Source organism: Motacilla alba, chromosome 2, assembly GCF_015832195.1.
Source record: "Motacilla alba alba isolate MOTALB_02 chromosome 2, Motacilla_alba_V1.0_pri, whole genome shotgun sequence".
In the NCBI taxonomy this organism is placed as follows: domain Eukaryota; kingdom Metazoa; phylum Chordata; class Aves; order Passeriformes; family Motacillidae; genus Motacilla; species Motacilla alba.
In genome coordinates this window covers 133,853,486-133,873,726 of record NC_052017.1, presented here as the reverse complement: position 1 = coordinate 133,873,726, position 20,241 = coordinate 133,853,486, and the positions used below count along the sequence as shown (strand labels likewise).

The window sequence follows — 20,241 nt, the reverse complement described above, 5'->3', positions numbered from 1 at the left end:
CCTGGGTGAGTTTTTCCAAACTGTGGTACTTGAAATCTATATGCAAAAAAATGCAATTATTTTTTATAGTAGGAAACTTCAGATAACTGAAATGTAGGCACTATGTGTCTGATTTGTAAGGAGTTTAAATTAGCGATAGAGTCATGCACACATTTTTGTATGACACTATGGAGCTACAAGTTTTAAGTGGCAGCATCTTGTTGGTTACATGATGCTATAGGCTGGCATTGCAAAAGAAGTAGATTCATGACCTATCATGTCACAAATAGACCTGGTGTTCAGGGCATAAAGTAATAAATATCCTGATTTTAGTATGAAAACACTGTTATGGTGAGCTGTACCTCCACTCTTTCTTTTACTCTCTATTAGTGTAATCTCATAGAGCAGTTCACATTTTCCCTTATGTTTCTGATCTCTCATGTCTCAGGCAGTGTGTGTCAGACTTGCAGGTTCAATCCATGTCTTGTGCTTTTTAAATAAGCCTGAATTTCACACATTTTCAGTTTCATGCAAAGTCAGCTGTCCCTTCTGCGCAAAAAATGTTTGTCCTGATCTATTATCAGCTTAAAAATTGTAAGTCAGAATGTCATGGTTATGATGTGCTGACCAGATATGCAGGATTAGCATAATGAAGTGGCAAAGAGGTTCCTGAGTGGTGAAAAGTCAGGCTGAGGCTTTCAGGACAGGACAAATGCTCTCCGGCAGAAACCTGTTTCCAAGTCCTTCTGCAGTGAGTGCCTCCATATGGCCATGGGCATGCCAGGCCTCATGTATGCTAGGGAAGCTTCTTGTGAGAAGGAGTACATGTCTTTGTCTACTTTTATACTGTTACTGACATATTAGTTTTGGGCTACTGCTGCAGCAGTGGTTTTGGTGGATCCTTGGTTCACCCAGAGCAGCCACTTTCATGTTTTTGTATTCTGATGCCACCAGCTGACTCTTGCAGACCATAACATTATGAACATAGGCTTTTAAGGATTTGTGAAATTCGAGTTTAAGTGATTGTTCAAGACTTATGGCCAGCATGGAATGAGCAAAATTCTGCTAGTAATAGTAACTTATATCTGGTCTGTTGTTTGAAAGCTCAATTATGTTTCCAAATAGTAATTCTTGCGCATAAGAAGAGAATAAATCAGTTCTTCAAAGATGACCAAAATTTCATTGCCAGATGAAATTTCAGAAGAGAATCATTTATCAAAACAACGTTTTTGAGAAATGATGAGATCAGGCTAGTTAAGTTGTTCATTATGTAAATTATGGATGAAATCAATCCCATCTATTACAATTTTTAAAAAAAGAAAACCCTATCTTCCCATTTAGTAACATATTGTATTGTTCAGTGTTAGTTTTAGCTTCTGTACTTGGCCTATTCATAGATCTGCAGCCCATTACAGTGGCGCCTGTTAGGGCAAATACTATGAAAGTTTTGCCAATTTTTCTATGATAAACCATGTTTTCCAGGAATTCATACTTAATCATACAATATCCCTCACAGTTGAGACTTGGCTTGGAAAGTCTTGATTCACAAAAATTTCACTTGTATGTTTATCCAGATATTAAAAAATAAATCAGTCATCTAATTTATAAAATCAGAGGTATTTAAAAATAATATATTGTTTAAAGATCAGAGAATTGTATTTGTTGGAAACTCATAATGTTATGATCTCTTAATTCAGATAGACACATTTCCTGACAATGAATAATTGATTTCTTGCTCTTACCTTACTAATCACTTTAAAATGTTTCTGTGTGTTTTGTCTGTTGGGCAGATCCATAGTTTAAAATAGTAAAATTTTTTCAGTATTCTAGAAATATTCAAATGTCTGATATATTTTCCTTTAAAAAGCTCACTGTGCATCAATGAAAATCTATAAATAACTCTGTAACTTGTGGTATGATGTTGGTATTATATTCTAATGTGCATTTTAAAAGTTTTTTTCTAGATATCATGCTTATAGTGCTGGCGGCAGGATTTTTTTTTTGTTTAGTTAATTACATATGAATAATGATTAATGCAAGTTGTGAAAGTTGCTCATGGAGATGTGAAAGTTAATCTGCGCTGTTATTCTTACCTGTGATTTTTCTGCAGTTCTGATAGAGACAAGCTTTAACACTGTCTATTTCTAACTAAAAATCCAAATGATTGTTTTGGATTTAAATTGCCTGTAATTGACAGACAAACTAGCAAGAAATGCTTGTTCTGTAGTACAAACATTTCTTTTCAACTGTGTATTAGTGCTTTACATTTCCTGTTGAAATCAGGTTTGAGGAAAGAGCTATTACCTAAAGTTTATTTACACAGAATGAGCAGCAACAGAAATCACATGTTCAAAGCCTGTGTATGTGGAAAGAAGTTTAAAGAAGAATAACTAGTTAGCATTAGGGAGTAAGTAATTATTTGGCTACACAGAAGGAAACTGGAAGATATTACCTATAACTGGAAAGATAATAAATTCAGACAGAATTTTGAAAGGATTTTTGTGAAGTCGGTAAATGAGGAGAAGAAAATGCTTCCAGTCTCAGAGAGAAGGAAACTGGCTGTAATAGTGGTTTAATTGTCTCAGTAGGGAAAATAAACAATTGAGAGGATGCTTGTAACTAAGTTGATAAGTATGTCACACCCTAAATGATCCAGTTGTCATCCACGATTAATCTTACAGGACAGTTTAAATCAACATATGGAATAGATTGTGATGAATGTGCTGGACAAGAAATGAGTATTTGCTGACATGATGAAATAATTAGCATTTGGTAGAGATCAGTCATACCTCAATGTGAGGAGCTGATAATCACTTGGCTGAGCTTGGTCCAAATTAATAGTTCCTTCCAGCACTTAAAACGATATCAGCCAGTCCAAGTATGCAGCCAAAGTCGCACATTTGTTTAAATTTTCTTCTTAGTAGCTGGTACAGTGCTTGGATTTAGGATGAGAAAAATGTTGATAACATACTTATGTGCTGGCTGTTGCTGAACAGTGCTTACAGGACTTCTCAGCTTCTCATGCTGCCCTGCCAGTAAGTTGGAGGGGCACAGAAAGCTGGGAGAGGACACAGCCAGGGCAGCAGACCCCACCTGAACAAAGGGATATTCCAGACCATATGGCATCATGCTGAACAACAAAAGTGGGATGAATTGGCTGGGGGCTAGCAGCTACGTCTCAGGGATTGGCTGGGAAATTTCACTGTGCATTGCTTGTTTTCCGTATTCTATCACCATCATGGGTGTTGATGTTCTTATTGTCATTTTCCCTTCCTTTTCTATCCTATGAAATTATCACAACCCATGAATGTCACCTCTTTCCCGATTGTCCTCCCTTATCCCATTGAAGATGAGTGAGCAAATGGTTGTGCGGTGTTTAGCTGCCTGTTGGGTTAAACCACAACTTGAATGTTTGGCTTTTAGGACCATGTGTTCCAGTCCAGGCATTTATCACTCATGCATCTAATCTGTAAAAATTGTTCAGCTTGAAAAACTGTTGTAAATTTGAAGTTAGTGATGTCTCAAGGAGTCAGGTAAATGTTTCATCATTTCTTAATCTTTTGTAAAGAACAGGAAAACAGGAAGGTAGCCTTCTTGGAAGACAGTTGGCACAAGAAACATGCCAGGAAACCTGCTAGCGTTTCAGGACAGTGTTCAGACTTGTGCTCTTGCTCTGTTTATTTTCATATAAACATAGAATGGTTTGGATTGGCAGTGATTTAATGACCCTCTAGTTCCAACCCTCCTGCTGTGGCCAGGGATGCCACCCACCACATCAGGTTACTGATTTTATTCATATTACATAAACTGCAGCACTTGCAGCTGGCCACCAGTTTAGCAAGGATTGTGGTTTGTGCTGCTGTACTGTATTCCAGTCTCTGACTGCCAGCCTCAATATATACTGGTGGAAGTATGTCTGGTGCACAAAGAATTATTAGCACCAGGCATTTCTAAGCAAAAAAAAACCCAAAAAAACCAAAAAAACCAACCAACCAACCAAACAAACAAAAAACCCCCAAAAACCCCAAACAAAAAAAACCAAACAAAAAAAACCAAAATAAAACAAAAAAAAAATTCAATAGTTTCAGTATTTCAGCAAATACTGTCACAAAATAATAAAGGCAAGATCTCACATGCATTAGAAGCTCACCACCAAAGTAGCCATAAGAATCTGATGATGTGGAGCTGGAATAGCACATGCATTTATATTTTTCATATGGTTAATTAAACCCATAGAATCATTCTGTACATACTAGGCTTTTATTGGTATTAGAATAAAGAATTTCTTTTTTTTAAAAAAATGAAACTGATAATTACTTCTCTCTGTGCTTCTAATCAACAGTCTTTGATGTACATCTGTTTTTTAAGCACATCTGTACTGTAACTTCCAGTCAGGAAAAGCCTTTTATGGCAAGTAGCCTTTAAGCTACATGCTGTGTTTATTTCATGTATTCGTTTTCCTTTTCTTCTTAAGAAAATATCCACACATTTTCCTTCAATTCAATTTCAGTAGAATTTTCAGCGAATATATAACTTAAAATGTTTTATGCAAAAAAACCTTCAGTTTTTCAATTTAGTTTTGACATGTTGTTGAAACCGATGGTGGAGGTTATAGTACTATCTTTCTTGCAGATATATCTCCTCTCAGAATAAGAAGAGAACCTATTTGTCCACTCCACATGTATTATTGGACACCATATTATATTGCTTCTTATATGATGTGATGCCAAGTGTGTCTCCAGCTGCTGTGTGTTTGAGAGGGATCTGAGGGGAAAGACAGCCTGCTGTGGTGCTGAGAGCATCTGCAGTGCTAGGCTGCTGCAACAGAGATGCTGCAGACCATTTATTGATTCTCCTAGCAAATCAGTCTCTTATCTCTGGAAGGGGAAAAAAGGCATTTTTTAGTTGTGACCTTCAGGTCAGTGCTGAATGTAAAAAAACACATGCTTTTAAGTACAATGTGTTTAAACACTGATACACTTAGGGTTGAAATACATACTCATTATTTAGCATACATAAGTATGTGAATAGCTCCTGCAGACAAATTTATTGTCATGGACTTAGTTTAGTGAAAAAATGTTCGGATAAGCCTTTGTTCAGTTTGGGGTGGTTGCTGCAAATGAGGCCAGCACTGCCCTGCTGAAGGTGTGACTGCAGCTGTCCAGAGAAGGGACATGGGAGTGCACAGCTGTCCAGAGGAAGGGACATGGGAGTGCACAGCTGTCTGGAGAAGGGACACACATGTACACAGCTGTCCATCCAGTCTCCAGCAGCACAGATGGAGCTGAGCCTTTGCAGGCACATTTTGCTTCCATGGGCTGACAATTTTAGTGCATCCTCTTCTGCCTGTAAAGCTGGCAGTAGTAGTTGCTGGGTTGGTGGGCACTGAGGAAGAGCTAGGACAAAAATGTCCCCAGCAGCTGCAGCTGGATTCAGAAAAGGGGCATTCCCTGTAATTGTAGTAATACTGATTTCATTCTGAAAATACACTCAAGTTATGTTTCTAATGGCTTTTCCTAGACATACATTTCAATAGTGAAGATAAATAACAGACTTGGCTCTGTGGCACCATCCTGAGAGATCACATTTTGCTTATTGCAGTTTCTGACGTGAAAGGCGTTAAAGGCATACGGTTAAGTCCAGCCCAGGTTGTTTTGGTTTTCTTTGTTGGTGTTGTCATGCCATCAGAAGAGTTTAACCAAGCATAATTACTTTAAAAGTAGAAATTTTTTTTTTGGTGAGACTAAGCCTGTACATTCATATATACAAAGCCTCTGCAAAGTTTGTTCCTTTTGGATTTATATTTGCAGCTGTAGAAATGAAGCCAACAGAAGCATCACAAGAGTCACGTCCACATCTACCTACCATACCTGAATGTGTTCAGACTCCAAACATTAATAGATCTAGTGAATTTTCTTCATCTTTACCACAAAATAAAATTAAAGCATTTGCTGGCTGGATGTCTAGGAAAAAGTGGTGATGACCTCTAGATGTATCTTTAAGCACTACTTATTGTTTTAGTCAGTTATATAAGTATCTTTTAGAAAAAGAAATAATCTGAGGATAATGGTAAACTATATTATAGAGTAGATCCAAAGAAAAATGTAGGTTACTTTGTAAAGCAATTACTTTTCCTGTAGTTAAATGTAAAGTTATTCTGGAGAATCAGTTATAGAACTAGGAAAACATAGCTGCAGGATGAGGAATGGCATCCAAAAAATAGTGTTTCTCAAACGAAATCATTTGAGTCCACTACAATATATAGAGAAAATTTTCAGATACAATTCCTTTCTTATATATAACTTTGGTTATAAGGAAAAAGCAAAAAAAATCAATTTCAGAATTCTGATATCCAGACTGAGACCTGTATTTTATAGAAGATATTGGAAAAACAGTTCAATTGGAAGCTGCAGGTACAAGTAAAAAATAATTATGTGAGGACTACAAAATAAACTTTAAAGAAAGGTGCACAAAATCTGCCACATGTTTAACTTCTCAGATGATGAACAAACATTTATCTACAGTTTGATCTAGGACAGAAAGGAATAATAAGAAATAATACCTGCATAATAAAAATTCAAGTTAGGAATTGGACTGAAATTCTGATGGTGGAATGATTAACTGCTGGAACCATTACCAAAGTATTGGACCCTCAATCTCCTCTTGTCTTTGGATTTAGATTGGACAAATTTCTTCAACAAGTTAGTAGCCTCAGCAGCATGTGAAACTTCTCATGTTTATGCAAGAAATCTCACCAAAGGTTCTCTTGACCCCAATTCTCATTTGCAATTACTTCATCATCTTAAGTTTTAAGGAATAAAATATGTTTTTAATGATATTAATGTAAAATGTAGGCATTCTGAAAGAGACCGATAGTATCTAATTTGCCTATGTATTTATTATTTCATCTACAGACTTTGAAAAGCTATGCAGGTAGGAATGAATAGGGCCTCATAGTCTTGGGAAAGTTCTTCTCATTGAGCCAGCAAGAAAGGTACTGTAACACATTTAGGGACAAAGCCATGCAACTCAGAACATCCTGTAACTCCTGCCTGGCCCCAGCTCAAGGACAGTCACTATCTGTACGGTATTTCATATTCATATATATGTTCATATATACATGAAGCTGTTGGGCTGTTACCTGGCACTGCACTGGGAGCACAGCTTGGGCCACATCCAAGCCAGGGAGATGCCTGCAGGAGCAGCCCTGGCACGTGCTGCCTCTCTGGGAAGGACAGGGCTGCCCCAAATCAAAGTTCAGACAGTTGAGGTAGGGTCTGGAGATGTTCTCTAGCACTGTTGAATTGAGTGATGCAGGTCTAGCATTATTAGGGAGAAGTCTGTGGCCATAATGTGTGGGATGTACAGGTAAAGGGAAGTCCTCAAAGCTAAATTTGGACCTCTGGTCTGATCAAATGCCCGTGGAGAAGGGAAAGGTGTTCACTGTATTCAGTGGTGGAGTTACAGATAAAGAGAGACTGCCTGACCAAATTCAGGCAGGCACTGGAACATCCTGAGCATCCTGAAACATCAATCCAGTGAGTGCAGGGAGCAGTGCAGGTGCACAGCTCTCCTGGTGCACTCTTCACTGCATGAGAAGAACGAGGCAATAATTTTACACCATATTAAAAATAATACATTCATATTCACTTTCAGTTATTATTCAGAAGGAGTCTTCCTGCTGGACTATACTTTATTTTGTGGTCAGGTGCTTAATTTAGCCTCTTTCTGAACAGCTATAGGATTTACTGTGCAATAGTTAAGGAGGGGCATGAGAGATAATAAAATAAATTTCTGAGCTGTTTCAGTTCTAAAAAAGGAATAAAATAAAAATATCCTGAAACAAATTTATTCCTCAGTTCTTGACCTGAATCCTTGAATGGAATTTAAAAAGGACTAACTCTTCATAACTAAATAGTATTCCACAGAAGAAAATATATCTCTAAAAAAAATTAGCTTCTCACTATAATCTTCCTCTCTGTAAGAAACCCTTAATTGAATAAAATGCAATTTCCAGCATGAAATTAAACCTTGGGGGTGCCAAAAATAAATTTTGCTTCAATAAAATTCACGTTTTTTCGCAATATGATGAGATAAAAGTACAATTAATTAAATTAACTTGGAAACAGGAAGAAAAATAAAGAATCCATTTTGAAATAGTGAGAAGAAGGAGTTTAAAGTCTGATTAGTAACCAGTCAAGCCTAGAGAATTTCAAGTCAATTGTTTTTGAGCTATAAATGTTGCCTGTATGGTTAGAATGTATTTACATGTGTATGCATACTCTTGACAGTGTATAATTTATTTTTAATTATTTTGAAATTTGCTTTATATTTCTCTGTAAAAGGAGGGGAAAATAAATAATCCCAAACTTTCCATTGCAAATATTTTGCTTGGAAAGCATCTGATCTGACATGGTGTTGATTAAGATAAGAATAGTGAGTACCCTGCATGCAACTGATATTCGTATTGTTTGAATTCTGAGCTAAATTTACATTAGACAAACAGTTTGGCTGCAGTGGAGACTCACCTGTTTTCATGGAGCTGTGACTGAGAGGACAGTGGGACCCAACATTTCAGCATCTGTGTATTCAGTTAAACATGGGGTCTTCTATGAAAGTTTTATAGAGTTTCCATGTCCCCTTGAGTTTACTGGTTTTCCTCTACCCCAAGAGTGCTTACTCTTGCTTTCTTCTCTGAGTATGTTTGTGAATTTTCAGTCTTTCACTTTCCATATTCTTTCATGAATATATACTTCTACAAATAAAAAATAATATTCCTGGAAATGTTGTGAGAGCAGGCCAGTTTTCAGCTCATATCTCACTGCCATCTACTGTATATGCTGGAAAACTGCACTGTGGGAAATGCATTGCGTTTCAGCTGTGTAAGATGACTCTTTTCCCAGTTAATTTGCCCTAAAGTTGAGGAAAAAAAAAAACCTACTGAACTTTGAATAGGCTGTGACATGTGAATTCATTCTTTGTGTAGGAATCAGTATTTCTTTAACAGATGACAATGTCTGATTACATCATATTATCCAGAAGGAAAAAACATCAGATTATATAGTATTGCTTAGTTAGTTTATATTCAGGCCAGATGAAAAATAGATGGGTAGTTTGGGAGAAAAAGAATACCTTACTTTGCTTATTCTTGTCCTAAGTAGTAATACCTTTTATTTCTTAATGGAAACGCCAAAACAAAAACCTAGCAGGATTTAGATGCAGGAGCTTGAGATATTTTAATATTCCTTTTAGATGAAGAATTAGTCTTTGAATATTTTAAATTAGCTTTCATCTCAGTAGCTGATGTCTAATGTGTGCCAACATCAAGTGTATACAACACTAAGTGCTGGTTGGGATAGATATAATAGTTTACCTAAAGTTGTGACATTATTAAGTTGTAAATAAGCTATCAGGATTCTGGGTGTCAGGAACTGAGTAAGATATAACTCAGATCAGTTTTGCACCGAGTGCTTTTGTAATGGTTTGTGTAGAAATTGCAAGATTTACTTAAGACAGATTTTTTTCTGATTTCATCAGGAAAGCTGACACCAAATAGACAGGAATGCATGCAAAACATCAAACTCTGAGTTTGCATAAGTGAATTCCACTTCTTAGTCTATTATTAATTTCATTAGACTGGGAATATATGTTTCTACCATTAGCTATCAGTATTACACCAAAAAGAATAAAAAAAGATCAGTAAGCTTGCAAGCTCAGACATTGCAAAGCTGAAGAAGTGCCTTCAATTGCTTCTTATTTTTATGTTTTGATTATGGCTATAATTACAGTATGGGTTTTTGTATTCTTATCCAGTAATTGTTCTAAGACCTCATTTGCTGAACATTATTTCACCCATGCAAATGAAGAAAGAATGATTAAAGAATTCCTTACTTTTTGTGATGTTCATTGTTACCATGTTTCATTGCTTTGCAAATGTTTATTAACCCACCTTTACACGTTCTGGTCCTTGGGGATCTGAAATGGTATTGTGGGCAGCTGATGTACTCTGTGTGATCATTCCATCCCTTCTGGTGTGTTCAGAGGCAAATACATGTTCACAAGACTTTGTCAAATGACATCAGAAATTCACCAGGAAAATAAGGAAGTGGTTTCTGACACTTGACCCTTTCTGTTGCATCTCCTAAACATTATTTCTTTTCCTGTAGCATCATCCAAGACAAAATGTCTTACACTCTTTTTTTGTCCAGAAAGATATTTTACTTTGGCTGATTTCCTCCAAATCATATTCCTCCTAAAGCACATATTGAGAACAGCCAATTTTAGCCTAAATGTTATGGCATTAAAAAAAATCCACCACTGCAAACTAGTTTAGGAAAACTGTCAGGAATTCAGTAGCAGGTGAGATTGGTAGAGATGCCCACGGGTTGTGGTTTGCAAAGTTACTAAAGCTCTGTATGTCCCTTCCTTGTGGGCCACCTGTCAGTGTTGGTTTGTAAATCATGCTCTAGGAAGAGGATGACTCTGTAGCAGTGAGGAATTTTTTTTTCCATTGAGTGTGTGTTTACAAGATTTCTTAACAATTTGTGCATTTCTCTGGCAGTTTCAGTATCCAGAATTTTTAACTGAAAGCCCTGGGAAATAAATTATTTCTGGGAATAATTTCTGGACTGCATTCTTTGTTTGCTTGGTTTTTGGATTTTTGCGGTCAGTGTTTATGTGCAGCTTGACGTGTGGTGCAAATGCAAAATAAGTGATGAGGCATTTGTGGGTCAGGGCATGACCAGTGTTCTACCAGAGGGGCTCCTCCAGAAGCTGATTTGAGAAATGGCTGAGGCAGCTGGGGGTGTTTCCCCTGGAGAAGGGGAGGATCAAGGGAGACCTTATTCCTCTCTGCAACTACCTGGAAGGAGGCTGGAGCCAGGTAGAGGTCAGGCTCTTCTCCCTGGCAGCAAGAGATGGGATTAGAAGACATTGCCTCAAGCTGTGCCAGGGGAGGTTCAGGCTGGACATCAGAAAGAATTTATTCACAGAGAAGGTTGTTAAACCACGGAGGTGGTGGAGTCACAATTACTGGAATTGTTCAGGAAAAGACTAGACATGGCACTTAGTGCCATGGTCTAGTTGGCAAGCTGGTGATTGATTGTACTCAATCTTAGAGGTCTTTTCCAGAGCCTAAATGGTTCTGTGATTCTGTGATTGTGACATGGTTTAATGACATGGCAAACACGGTGGTGGTGCTTTATTGGTGGTTGGACTTGATGATCTTAGATGACCTTTCCAACCTTAATGATTCTATTTTGTGATTCTGTGACCTGCCATTTTTCTCTTGATATGATCTCATTGACTGGTTAATCAATGAGTATCATCTTTCCACTGCTTTCGTTAGTTCCCTGATGTTACCATCCTTCAGTGTTATGTCTTGATAATAACTTTTCTAGCTTTCCCACATGGATGAATGCCACACATGAGGTCTGTGGTAGAACTGTGTCTGTAGGAGCATCATGTACAAATATTAAAGCAGCTTTTAGCAGCAGCATTTAGCTCCTTAAAGGACAAGTGAAAGGGGAGGAAAGACTAAAAAGTGTATTTAGCAAGGTCTGCTTTTATCTTAGGATTCCCCTGTGCCTTGCTACTAGTAGTGAAAGTTCTGTGCATGAAAATCTAGAAGGGAAAAAGGCCCACACATGTAAATCTCATCATTCAGTAATCATCAATAGAAGAGAAAAATGTTTTAAATAAGGAAGGGAGTATTAAGCATTCTGGTAGCTCTAATATGATGATTTATTTGTATGTAAGACTGCTGAAATTACACTGTGAAATAAAACTGCAGATGGTTGTTTTGTTCCTCCCTTTTATTAAATGTTTTAAATTTGCTGCCCTCATGTGGCTGTATACTATACTTTCTCTGCGGAAACTCCCGATGGACAGGATTCCTTAGGACAGCTGTACGTGCAGGAGTGTTTGCACACCAGAAGGACAGTTCAGACACTGAACTGGTGCTGTCTGGCTGAGTCAAGAATGGCAAGAAATGTGGCCGAGAGTCCCTGTTAATACATTTCGTGCCTTTTAACTCTGGAGGGCCCAGACTGCCCTGGGTGTTATGAATCTGCTGCCCAAATTCTGTCTGGAGAAAGCTGCCTTTGCAGCTGTCAGAAGGTAATAAAGGCTCCTTCCGAACCAGGTAAATGTGTATCCCCAATTGACCAGGTGGGTCCATGCAGAAGGAATACCCAGTATTTCCAAGCTTCTTTCAGCTTGGGGTATGAGACAAAGCAGAAAACTGAGCACAAGGACATGAGTTGTAGGAAGAACACTGATAAAATGGTACAAAAGCAACATAAATTGAAGAAAAATAACCCAGCAAGATCCAGTTTAAGGGGTTGTTTTTTTGTTTTTTTTTTTTTTTCTTTTTTTTTTTTTTTTTTTTGTGGCTGTTACTCTTTGTTGTATGGACAATTGCTGGGTATATTAGCATAAATAATTTTTCTTCAGGAATGCATGTTATAACTGCATGATAACCTGTATTGGACCATTACCATTTAATGTTGCCATTAAACTACATGATAATATTTTGTTGTATAGTATATTAGTTGCCCAGATACCTACCAGAACTAAGTGGTCTGAACAAAAGTTTAATGAATAACACTGTAAAGACACCACCCATTGGGTTAAGTTACTTAAAAAATAAAGACTTACTCATTTGTAATTTATAAAGCAAATTGCAAAACTGAATTTTAAAAAATTCGAATAAACAGTTTAAATTATAGTATTGCTTCTACAGAAACAACCTGTGCAGAAATGTGAGATATAGAATGATAGATTGGGCTTTCTTGGGGTTTTTTGGTAGGTAGTTGAACACTGAATTCAGCTACATTTTACATCTTTCTTGGGCCCTGTAGATTTCAGTGTATACATATGACTTTACAGAGAATTAAAAAAAATATGTAAATCATGTTCAGAGATAACTTTGATAAAGAAATTGAGGAGCCTGTTTTTTGACAGTCAGAGATGAAAAATGCTTTCCAACAAAAAGCTAGTTACCTAGTTTGTATGCAAGAGAAAACACAGTCAAAATAAATATAAGAATACAGTACACTATATATCTGAACAGTGCTCAGATATCCTGCTCTTAGCATGAATTATTTGTAATGCTGCTAGCATTAAAGTCTTAAAAAGAAAAGACAGCAGTCATAAAACAAAGATTGGAGATGAGGCCTGATCTGGAGACCTATAACCCAGAAAGCAGAAACAGGGTGCATTGCCATCTGCCAGATGACAAACAGATGAGCATCCTTCCACTAGGAAGGATGTAATGTCACTTAAAAGATCAGTGCTGACTGTGGATTCTAGGCAGTTGCAATGGATTGTTTTCTTGCTTGGATACTGCTTCTGATCAGGAGAGGTTTATAGGGTGATTGGATCAGACTTAGTATCTCAGATATTCATATATCCATAGAATGGTTTGGGTAGGACCGTAAAGATCATTTACTTCCAAACACCCAGCCATGGGCAGGGACACCTTCCACTAGACTGGGTTGCTCAAAGCCTCATCCATCCTTGGCTGTGAACACTTCCAGGGGTGGGGCAGGCACAACTTCTCTGGGCAGCCTTTTCCTCACTACCCTCACAGTAAAGAATTCCTTCCTGATATCTAATCTTAACCAACACTCCTTCAGTTTGAGGCTATTTTTTCCTGCCCTATCGCCACATGCCCTTCCTTGTAAGAAATCGCTCTCCAGTTCTCTTGTATTGCCACTTTCTGTTCTGTACAATAATATTGTAGCGTGGTTTTGATGGTGATAAAACCCCTCTAAAGAGGCAGAGTCCTTTCACTCACTCTCCTCATTTTTTTTCACTCAGGAGTTACCTTTTTTTGTGCCACAGCAGGTTCTGGACTGTAATACAGTGCTGCTAAAAAATTCCACGCCTTTTCAACTGCACAACAGAGCCAAGCATGGCAGAGCCCTGCTGCTTCTTATGGAGAGACGAGCCAGGGGTCAGGGCTCTTGCTCCAAGGGGCAGGAAGTGAGCATGGCAAGGTGTGGGGAAGGTTGTGCACACAACTTGCACGACCTCCACACCTGACCCATGACACAGAGCAGAGGTAGCTGCTGCCATCCTGGCCCCAGGGGACAGTCTCCTCCATTGGCTGTCCTTGTCCCAAGGCCCTCCAGTCGGGGAAACGGGATAGCTTCACTCACAGACCATCTCAGAGGATAAACATCATGTTCTTCAAAAGAAGTCTGTAGCAAGATATTCAGGAGATACTTCTGCTCACTGTGCTTCTGCTGATAAAATAAACATTGTAATTTAAATCCGCATTTAATAAAAGTTATTATGCATGGGGACTTCAGCAGCATACTTTGTTTGAACTCTAGTCTTCATAATCAGTATTTTCTTGTTAATCTCTAATCTCTGTTACATTCTACTCACAGTACGGGAACTGACGGTTACCTGAGAAATACTTTTTATATTCAATTTTCTGGTTAAAATGACATTTGGAATTTGGGACTCTTAGTATCACCAAATCATCTGGATTTTTTTGGTGTGGTTTAATATTGTCCTGAAAATAATGAAACTTAATTTGTACAACAGGGCAATTTGAGATATAGTGAGCAGCCAAAGAGCTCCTAACAGAAGAACAAACTATCATTTATCAGTGGCTCAGGGATGCTGCCTCTGCATGGGTAGCTAGTCCTAGTCCACAGAACAGGTAGAATTTAATTTGCCTTTGGTGTGTCTTGGAATAAAAAAGCAGGGGGGAGACAATTGCTGCAGAGCAGCAGAAGCAGTGCAATGTTCTTGTTGCACAGTGACGTCAAATCATGGAGCTCGAGCCCCATTCATTTCTATTTTAAGGATATCATATGGGGAGTGTGCTGGCAATTTGGCTTGATGTTTGTGTTGCTGGAACTACTTTCTAAGGCTTAGACAGAGATAACCAACTCTGTTGTGTGTTGTTTTATCAGCTCAACTCATAGTTTTTTTAGAGGAAAAATAATAGGATCTTTCACTACCTTAAACTTATAGTAAGCAATTAATCTAGTTCTCTGGAGGAGACCACAGAAACTAGATGAGACACTGACTGAAGCTTATATATCTTTTACTGTTTGGTCTATTTAGTGAAAAACCCCAGAAGGTAAGATCACTGAGCAAACTGGGTAGGAAATTTCCAGTAAAGCTCCTGTTGACTCTGCTGGTCTTGTGAGAATCAATTTACCAGCAGAACTGGTCACTTTTCTCATATCATTTCCCCTCATCTACTCCTCCTTAATAAGCATGTCAAAGATTTGGATTAAAAAAAATAGCATATTGAAAGTGCAATTTAGAATACAGTGTTGAACAATACATGCAAGTTCTGATGCCTTAAAATATGCCAATCAGTAGAATTCCATTAAAAAATTATATTGAAATTTCTTTAATTCAAACCATTTTATTGTAATGCCACTTTGTGTCAAGTGTTCCTTGCCTCTGACCTCATTAGGCGTGCCTCGTCATTAGATACACTGTTACTAAAGAGTTTTAACTTAAAAGCTGCTTTGATTAATGCTTGGTTGGACTGAGGATTTATTGTGTAGGATTAACTAGATTTAAAAATGGCAAAATGCCATAGTAACTTTAATGCCAGACTTTAATGAGAAGCAGAAGTAAACTCCAAAGACCCTTATGATTTTTAATATGGACTAAACTCGTGTGCTCGTTACCTTAATGTCCTCTCCTATTTTATATACAAGTACTCCAATAATTCCTAGAGGACAGTAGCCTAGAAAGTGTATTACAAATGTGTAACCTGAAGCATGTACATATTTTTAATGAATCTTACATTTTTATAATTTTATAATCAGATTTATTCAGTATTATTATCAAATGTAGAAAAACTCTTTGCACTGGTTTGGGTCTTTTCAATTAAGAAACAATATGGAAATAAACAAAACCAGACTGGCAAACATTTTTCCCAATAAATAATGTACTGCCAATGTAGACTAAAAATGCATTTTCACATTTTTGTGTAATCTGCTAATCGAATTTCTTTTTACTATCTTCTTAAGTTCATTAAGTGCTCCTGAAAGTTTATAAAGTTGGCGCTTCTAGAGTTTAATAACCTTATTTTTTTACCATTGATCACATATTTTAGTATATGATACTGCCAAGAAAATCCAGACCATTCTCACATCCGACAACATTTGGTCGTCTCCTTAAATCCTACTAGACTTGATAGGATTTAAGCATATACTTAAAAGGTAATGCACTGCTCAATGAGGGCCTTTGTATCTGACATTTTTTCTGTCCATGCTATCTTTGCTGAGATAACCAAAGGGCACTGATTTATTATTAGAGCTAAACAGGAAAAACTTTCTCATTCAAAAAGCTTGTGAACTTTTTTTTCTGAATTGATGGTGATTTCCCAATTTTGTTTATTTTTCAGTGAACTTTCACTAGTAGAAGCATGTAATTAAATTTTTGTTCCTGCACAGTTATATACTGTGAGAATTAGGCACAATGTACTAATAAGCAATATCAACAGTTCTGGTACTGTCTCTGTCAAAGCAGGTAGGATGGCATCCAACCAAGTTCTTGGGCTGTAATGCCAAATTTCTCATTGAAATCTCAGTTGTGTTGGACATGACTTAAATAGGATTACTCACTCAAGCAAATTTACACAAGGGTCTAAGGCATATATCCAGCTTCCAGTGGGTAAGGAGCCTGCATTCTCATTTGGCTCTGGGCCTTGGGCACTTGCATAACGTTGCTTGTGTAACTTACCCTGCCAAAAATGAAACCTGCATCAACATGGTTACTCATACCAGAAAAATTGTGCCTGTGGACAAGTGATGACAGTCAGGGATCCTGCTTCCTTTTGTAACACACTGAAAACTTCTGTTTTCACTGATGATTGAAGCTCTTTAGCCAGCATCACCATTGCAGTCCCTATTGATAGTTTCTGTACCACTGAGTTGTTTTTGTTGGGTTTTTTGTCACTTCTGGATTCTTTACTTGACTCATTCTTATTATTTGTTTTTTTCTTTTTTTTTTTTTTTTTTTTTTTTTTTTTAGGGAGAAGGCCAGCAAAAACGAAGGACAAAAAAAAGAAGAAAAAGAACTTGATGGAAAGGGCTCAGAAGCAGCACAGCATCTTTTTAGCAACAGATAAAACAAGCCAGTAAAGACTTGATTTTCCTTAATGTATTTTTTTTGCAAAGTGCACAAAAGCTGCTATATGCTCCTGCCCATGGATGCACTACAATTCAGCTGCTTTGACAGTATTGGTGGCAAATAACTTGTGAAAATAAAGTCCACAAGCTTGTTTGTTGTATTTATATATTTTTTATTTTGTTTTTTCCTCTCTTTTTTGACCTGAAGACTTCAATGTCAGGAGTGCACTGAGTTGGATCAGTGGAAGTGGTCCTGAAGTGCATCAGCAATATTGTTCTGAGTGCCTGGTCAACATGTTGACAAGGAAAGAAACCTACACAGCACCAGTAGGTGGACTTGTGCATATTTAAATAAACAGGGGGAAAAGGAAATCTTGGAGGTGTGGGTACAATTGGATTTATGGCCTTTGTTTCCTATATTCGTACATTTCAAGAGTAAATGGATGTGACTTACCTACTTAGTGGTAATGTACATCGTTCTCACACCTGCTATGTCGACATAGTTGTGTAATAAAACTGCTTTAAGACAGCGTGCTGCAGGATTCACTGCTCAGACTCACCCAAGCACAACAGACTGTGTGTACATATTACTCTGTCTACATATAAATGAACATATTTACTGTACATCTATGCATTTTTATGTATAATACTTTATACATGTTTAAAGGTATGTCCTGTTGGTTCTAGTAATGTACTTTAAATAATCCAGTAAATGTTTACTTTTTGCTATGTTTTAACTATCTTCTCATGTTCCTCAATAGTTACAAACGGGATTTTTTTTTTCTCAGTTGCAAAGCACACTCATTTGCAGAGCTACCTTGCACTGACCCTCACAATGGAGTGTCAGCTCTGAAGTATAATTGCCAGACTAGTAATCCACAAATTCTTTCTGCTATTCAGTACTTCTCTTTCAGCCCCCTTGTATTTTGTCTCAGAAAAAGAAGGTTAATTAAAAGAAGGTTTTTTTAAAAGAAGGTTTTTTAAGATGGGACAAGATGATGATAGAAGTTTTGAGCATCAGGAGAGAAACTACTTGTAAAGTTCTTGGTATCTAAGACTGTATGTGTAGTTTGGGATATTTTTGTTTGGTTGTTTTTTTTGGTTTTTTTTGGTTTTTTTTTTCCCCCAGTGTAATGCAGTGTTTTATTTCAAATAGTCCTGATGCAGCCAGATAAGAAAACAAATAATAAAACAAATAATTCTCCCTGAATAAGAGAGAAACAAAATAAAGGTCATGTAAGGTCAACCATTCAAAAGTATAGAACACACCAATTCCCCAGTATTGCCAATTATTTGTAGAAGCTTGACAAATTTATTCTGCAGCTGTTGTTTGCTTTGGGATATTTTTTGTGGAGAGAGGTAGAGACAATTTTCTGTGTAGGACATTGAAATGGCACAGGATATGTAACTTGGTAATCTAGCATTATCGGCCTGGCATTCAAGGTGATTTTTGGATACCTGGTAGGGAAAGCCTACACTAAAATGCCTGTCTCCTAGGAAAATTATTTCACTTTTAGACCTAAGACTTGCATATGACCTACACAAAAAAAAAAAAAAAAAAAAAAAAAAAGAAGCAGCAAAACAGACCCCAGACCTCCACAAACCTCTTTTTGACATATACTTTAGAAAAATCCCACAAGTTCCAGCTTTAGTTTTATGGGTTATATTATTTTCAAATAAACTAGGGAAATAAAGCATCTGTAAGCACAAATATATCTGCATTTAGCTATGATAAGTGTTACTACCAAATGTACATATGTTAGACACATATGAATGTTCCATCAAACTGCTTGTGGACTTCCACTCAGCCATGAGGTTTTCACTGTATGTTCATATTTACCTAGAACATAATAACGTTACAGACAGTAAGATTGCTCTAATCCTGGGATGCTATTTTGGACATGAAATGCTCATTCAAAAAAAAAAAAAAACAACAAAAACACAATAAGAACTGTAGCTGTTTGTTTGCTTATTGGTTATCAAATTTGGATGTAAGTTCAGTTAATGCCCTCATACAAGCCTTTCAGTAGTGGTTATACATATTGTATTAGGCATGTCTTGGAAAGAATGCTACAAAATACAATAAAATGGTGTCATAAGCTCCTGAGTAAAATATTTTTGGTCCTTTTTAATTCAAATAGCATATTCTTTTGGAATTTCATACATGTAGAAAAACTGCAGAAGGTGTGGAGATGTAAATGTTCTTCCACTGGAGTAAAAAATGTGAGGGTTTTCCATACAACAATTTTGTTTGAAAATACCCTGAGCATTAGATGTACATTGATTTCTCCTGTCCCACTCACTGTCATGCCAAGAGTTTTGTTGTGAGTGTAGTATGAAAAAAAATCATCCCTAAGTAACCCTCTGTAGCTCCTCCTTTGCTCTGGGCATCCTGCCCATGCGTGGTGGACCCTGTCAGTGTGTTCATAGCACTGGGGTTTTGTAGGATTACACTTTGTAGGTTCCTTGGACATTAGGAAAAGGCTTTGCACTGAGAAGGTGTTTGGTCACAGGCTCCTCAGTGAAGTGGCCATGGCACCAAGCCTGTCAGACTCAAGGAGTGTCTGGGCAGTGCTCTTAGTAATATGGTTTCGTTTCAGGTACTCCTGTGAGGAGCAGGGATTGGACTCAGTGATCCATATGGTCTTTCTTATCTTGAGATGTTCTATGATTTGATGAATCTATGACCTTGAGGGATCAGCTAGTAGAAATATTTGCTTGAAACAGGGCTACCTTGAAGTTATCTTCAGATATTATTTCTTAATAAAGTGAAGAAGATCACGTTTCCAAATCTGGATAGTGTAAAAGCAGCCTGTGCCTACTGTGGCTCTGATTTCCTTTAAATTTGATCAGAAGTTGACTTACAAAGATTGTAGTTCATTTCTGGTAAGTAACTGACCAGGTATAAATGCCACCTTTCCCCCCCTTTCATAGCTGCTACTGCTTTTTGAATCTGTTTCTCTCAAAGAGCAGAAGGTTTCAGGGCAGTGTAACTTTTGTGTTCACAAGGCTTTTATGCCCTAGTTTAATGGTTCACTATTGGAAATTTATTTTAAACTACATAAAATTCAAATTAGGAGGACAAAGAACTTTATATGCTGTAGTCATTGGTTTTAAAATGCTGTTACATTGCTATGATGAGTAGAAA

At 37.3% G+C, this 20,241-nt stretch overlaps 1 protein-coding gene across 2 annotated transcripts in view; it reads left to right on the top strand.

Annotated features, from left to right (window-relative positions):
* Positions 1 to 18,196, top strand: part of RSPO2 (R-spondin 2) — a 102,527-nt gene extending 84,331 nt beyond the window's left edge. For both annotated transcript variants that reach the window (XM_038129492.1, XM_038129491.1), the window contains one exon: positions 16,996 to 18,196. In XM_038129492.1, the coding sequence (XP_037985420.1) occupies positions 16,996 to 17,105 (110 nt within the window). In that variant the 3' untranslated portion in view covers positions 17,106 to 18,196. The remainder of the gene's footprint in view (positions 1 to 16,995) is intronic.
* The last annotated feature ends 2,045 nt before the right edge of the window (positions 18,197 to 20,241 follow it).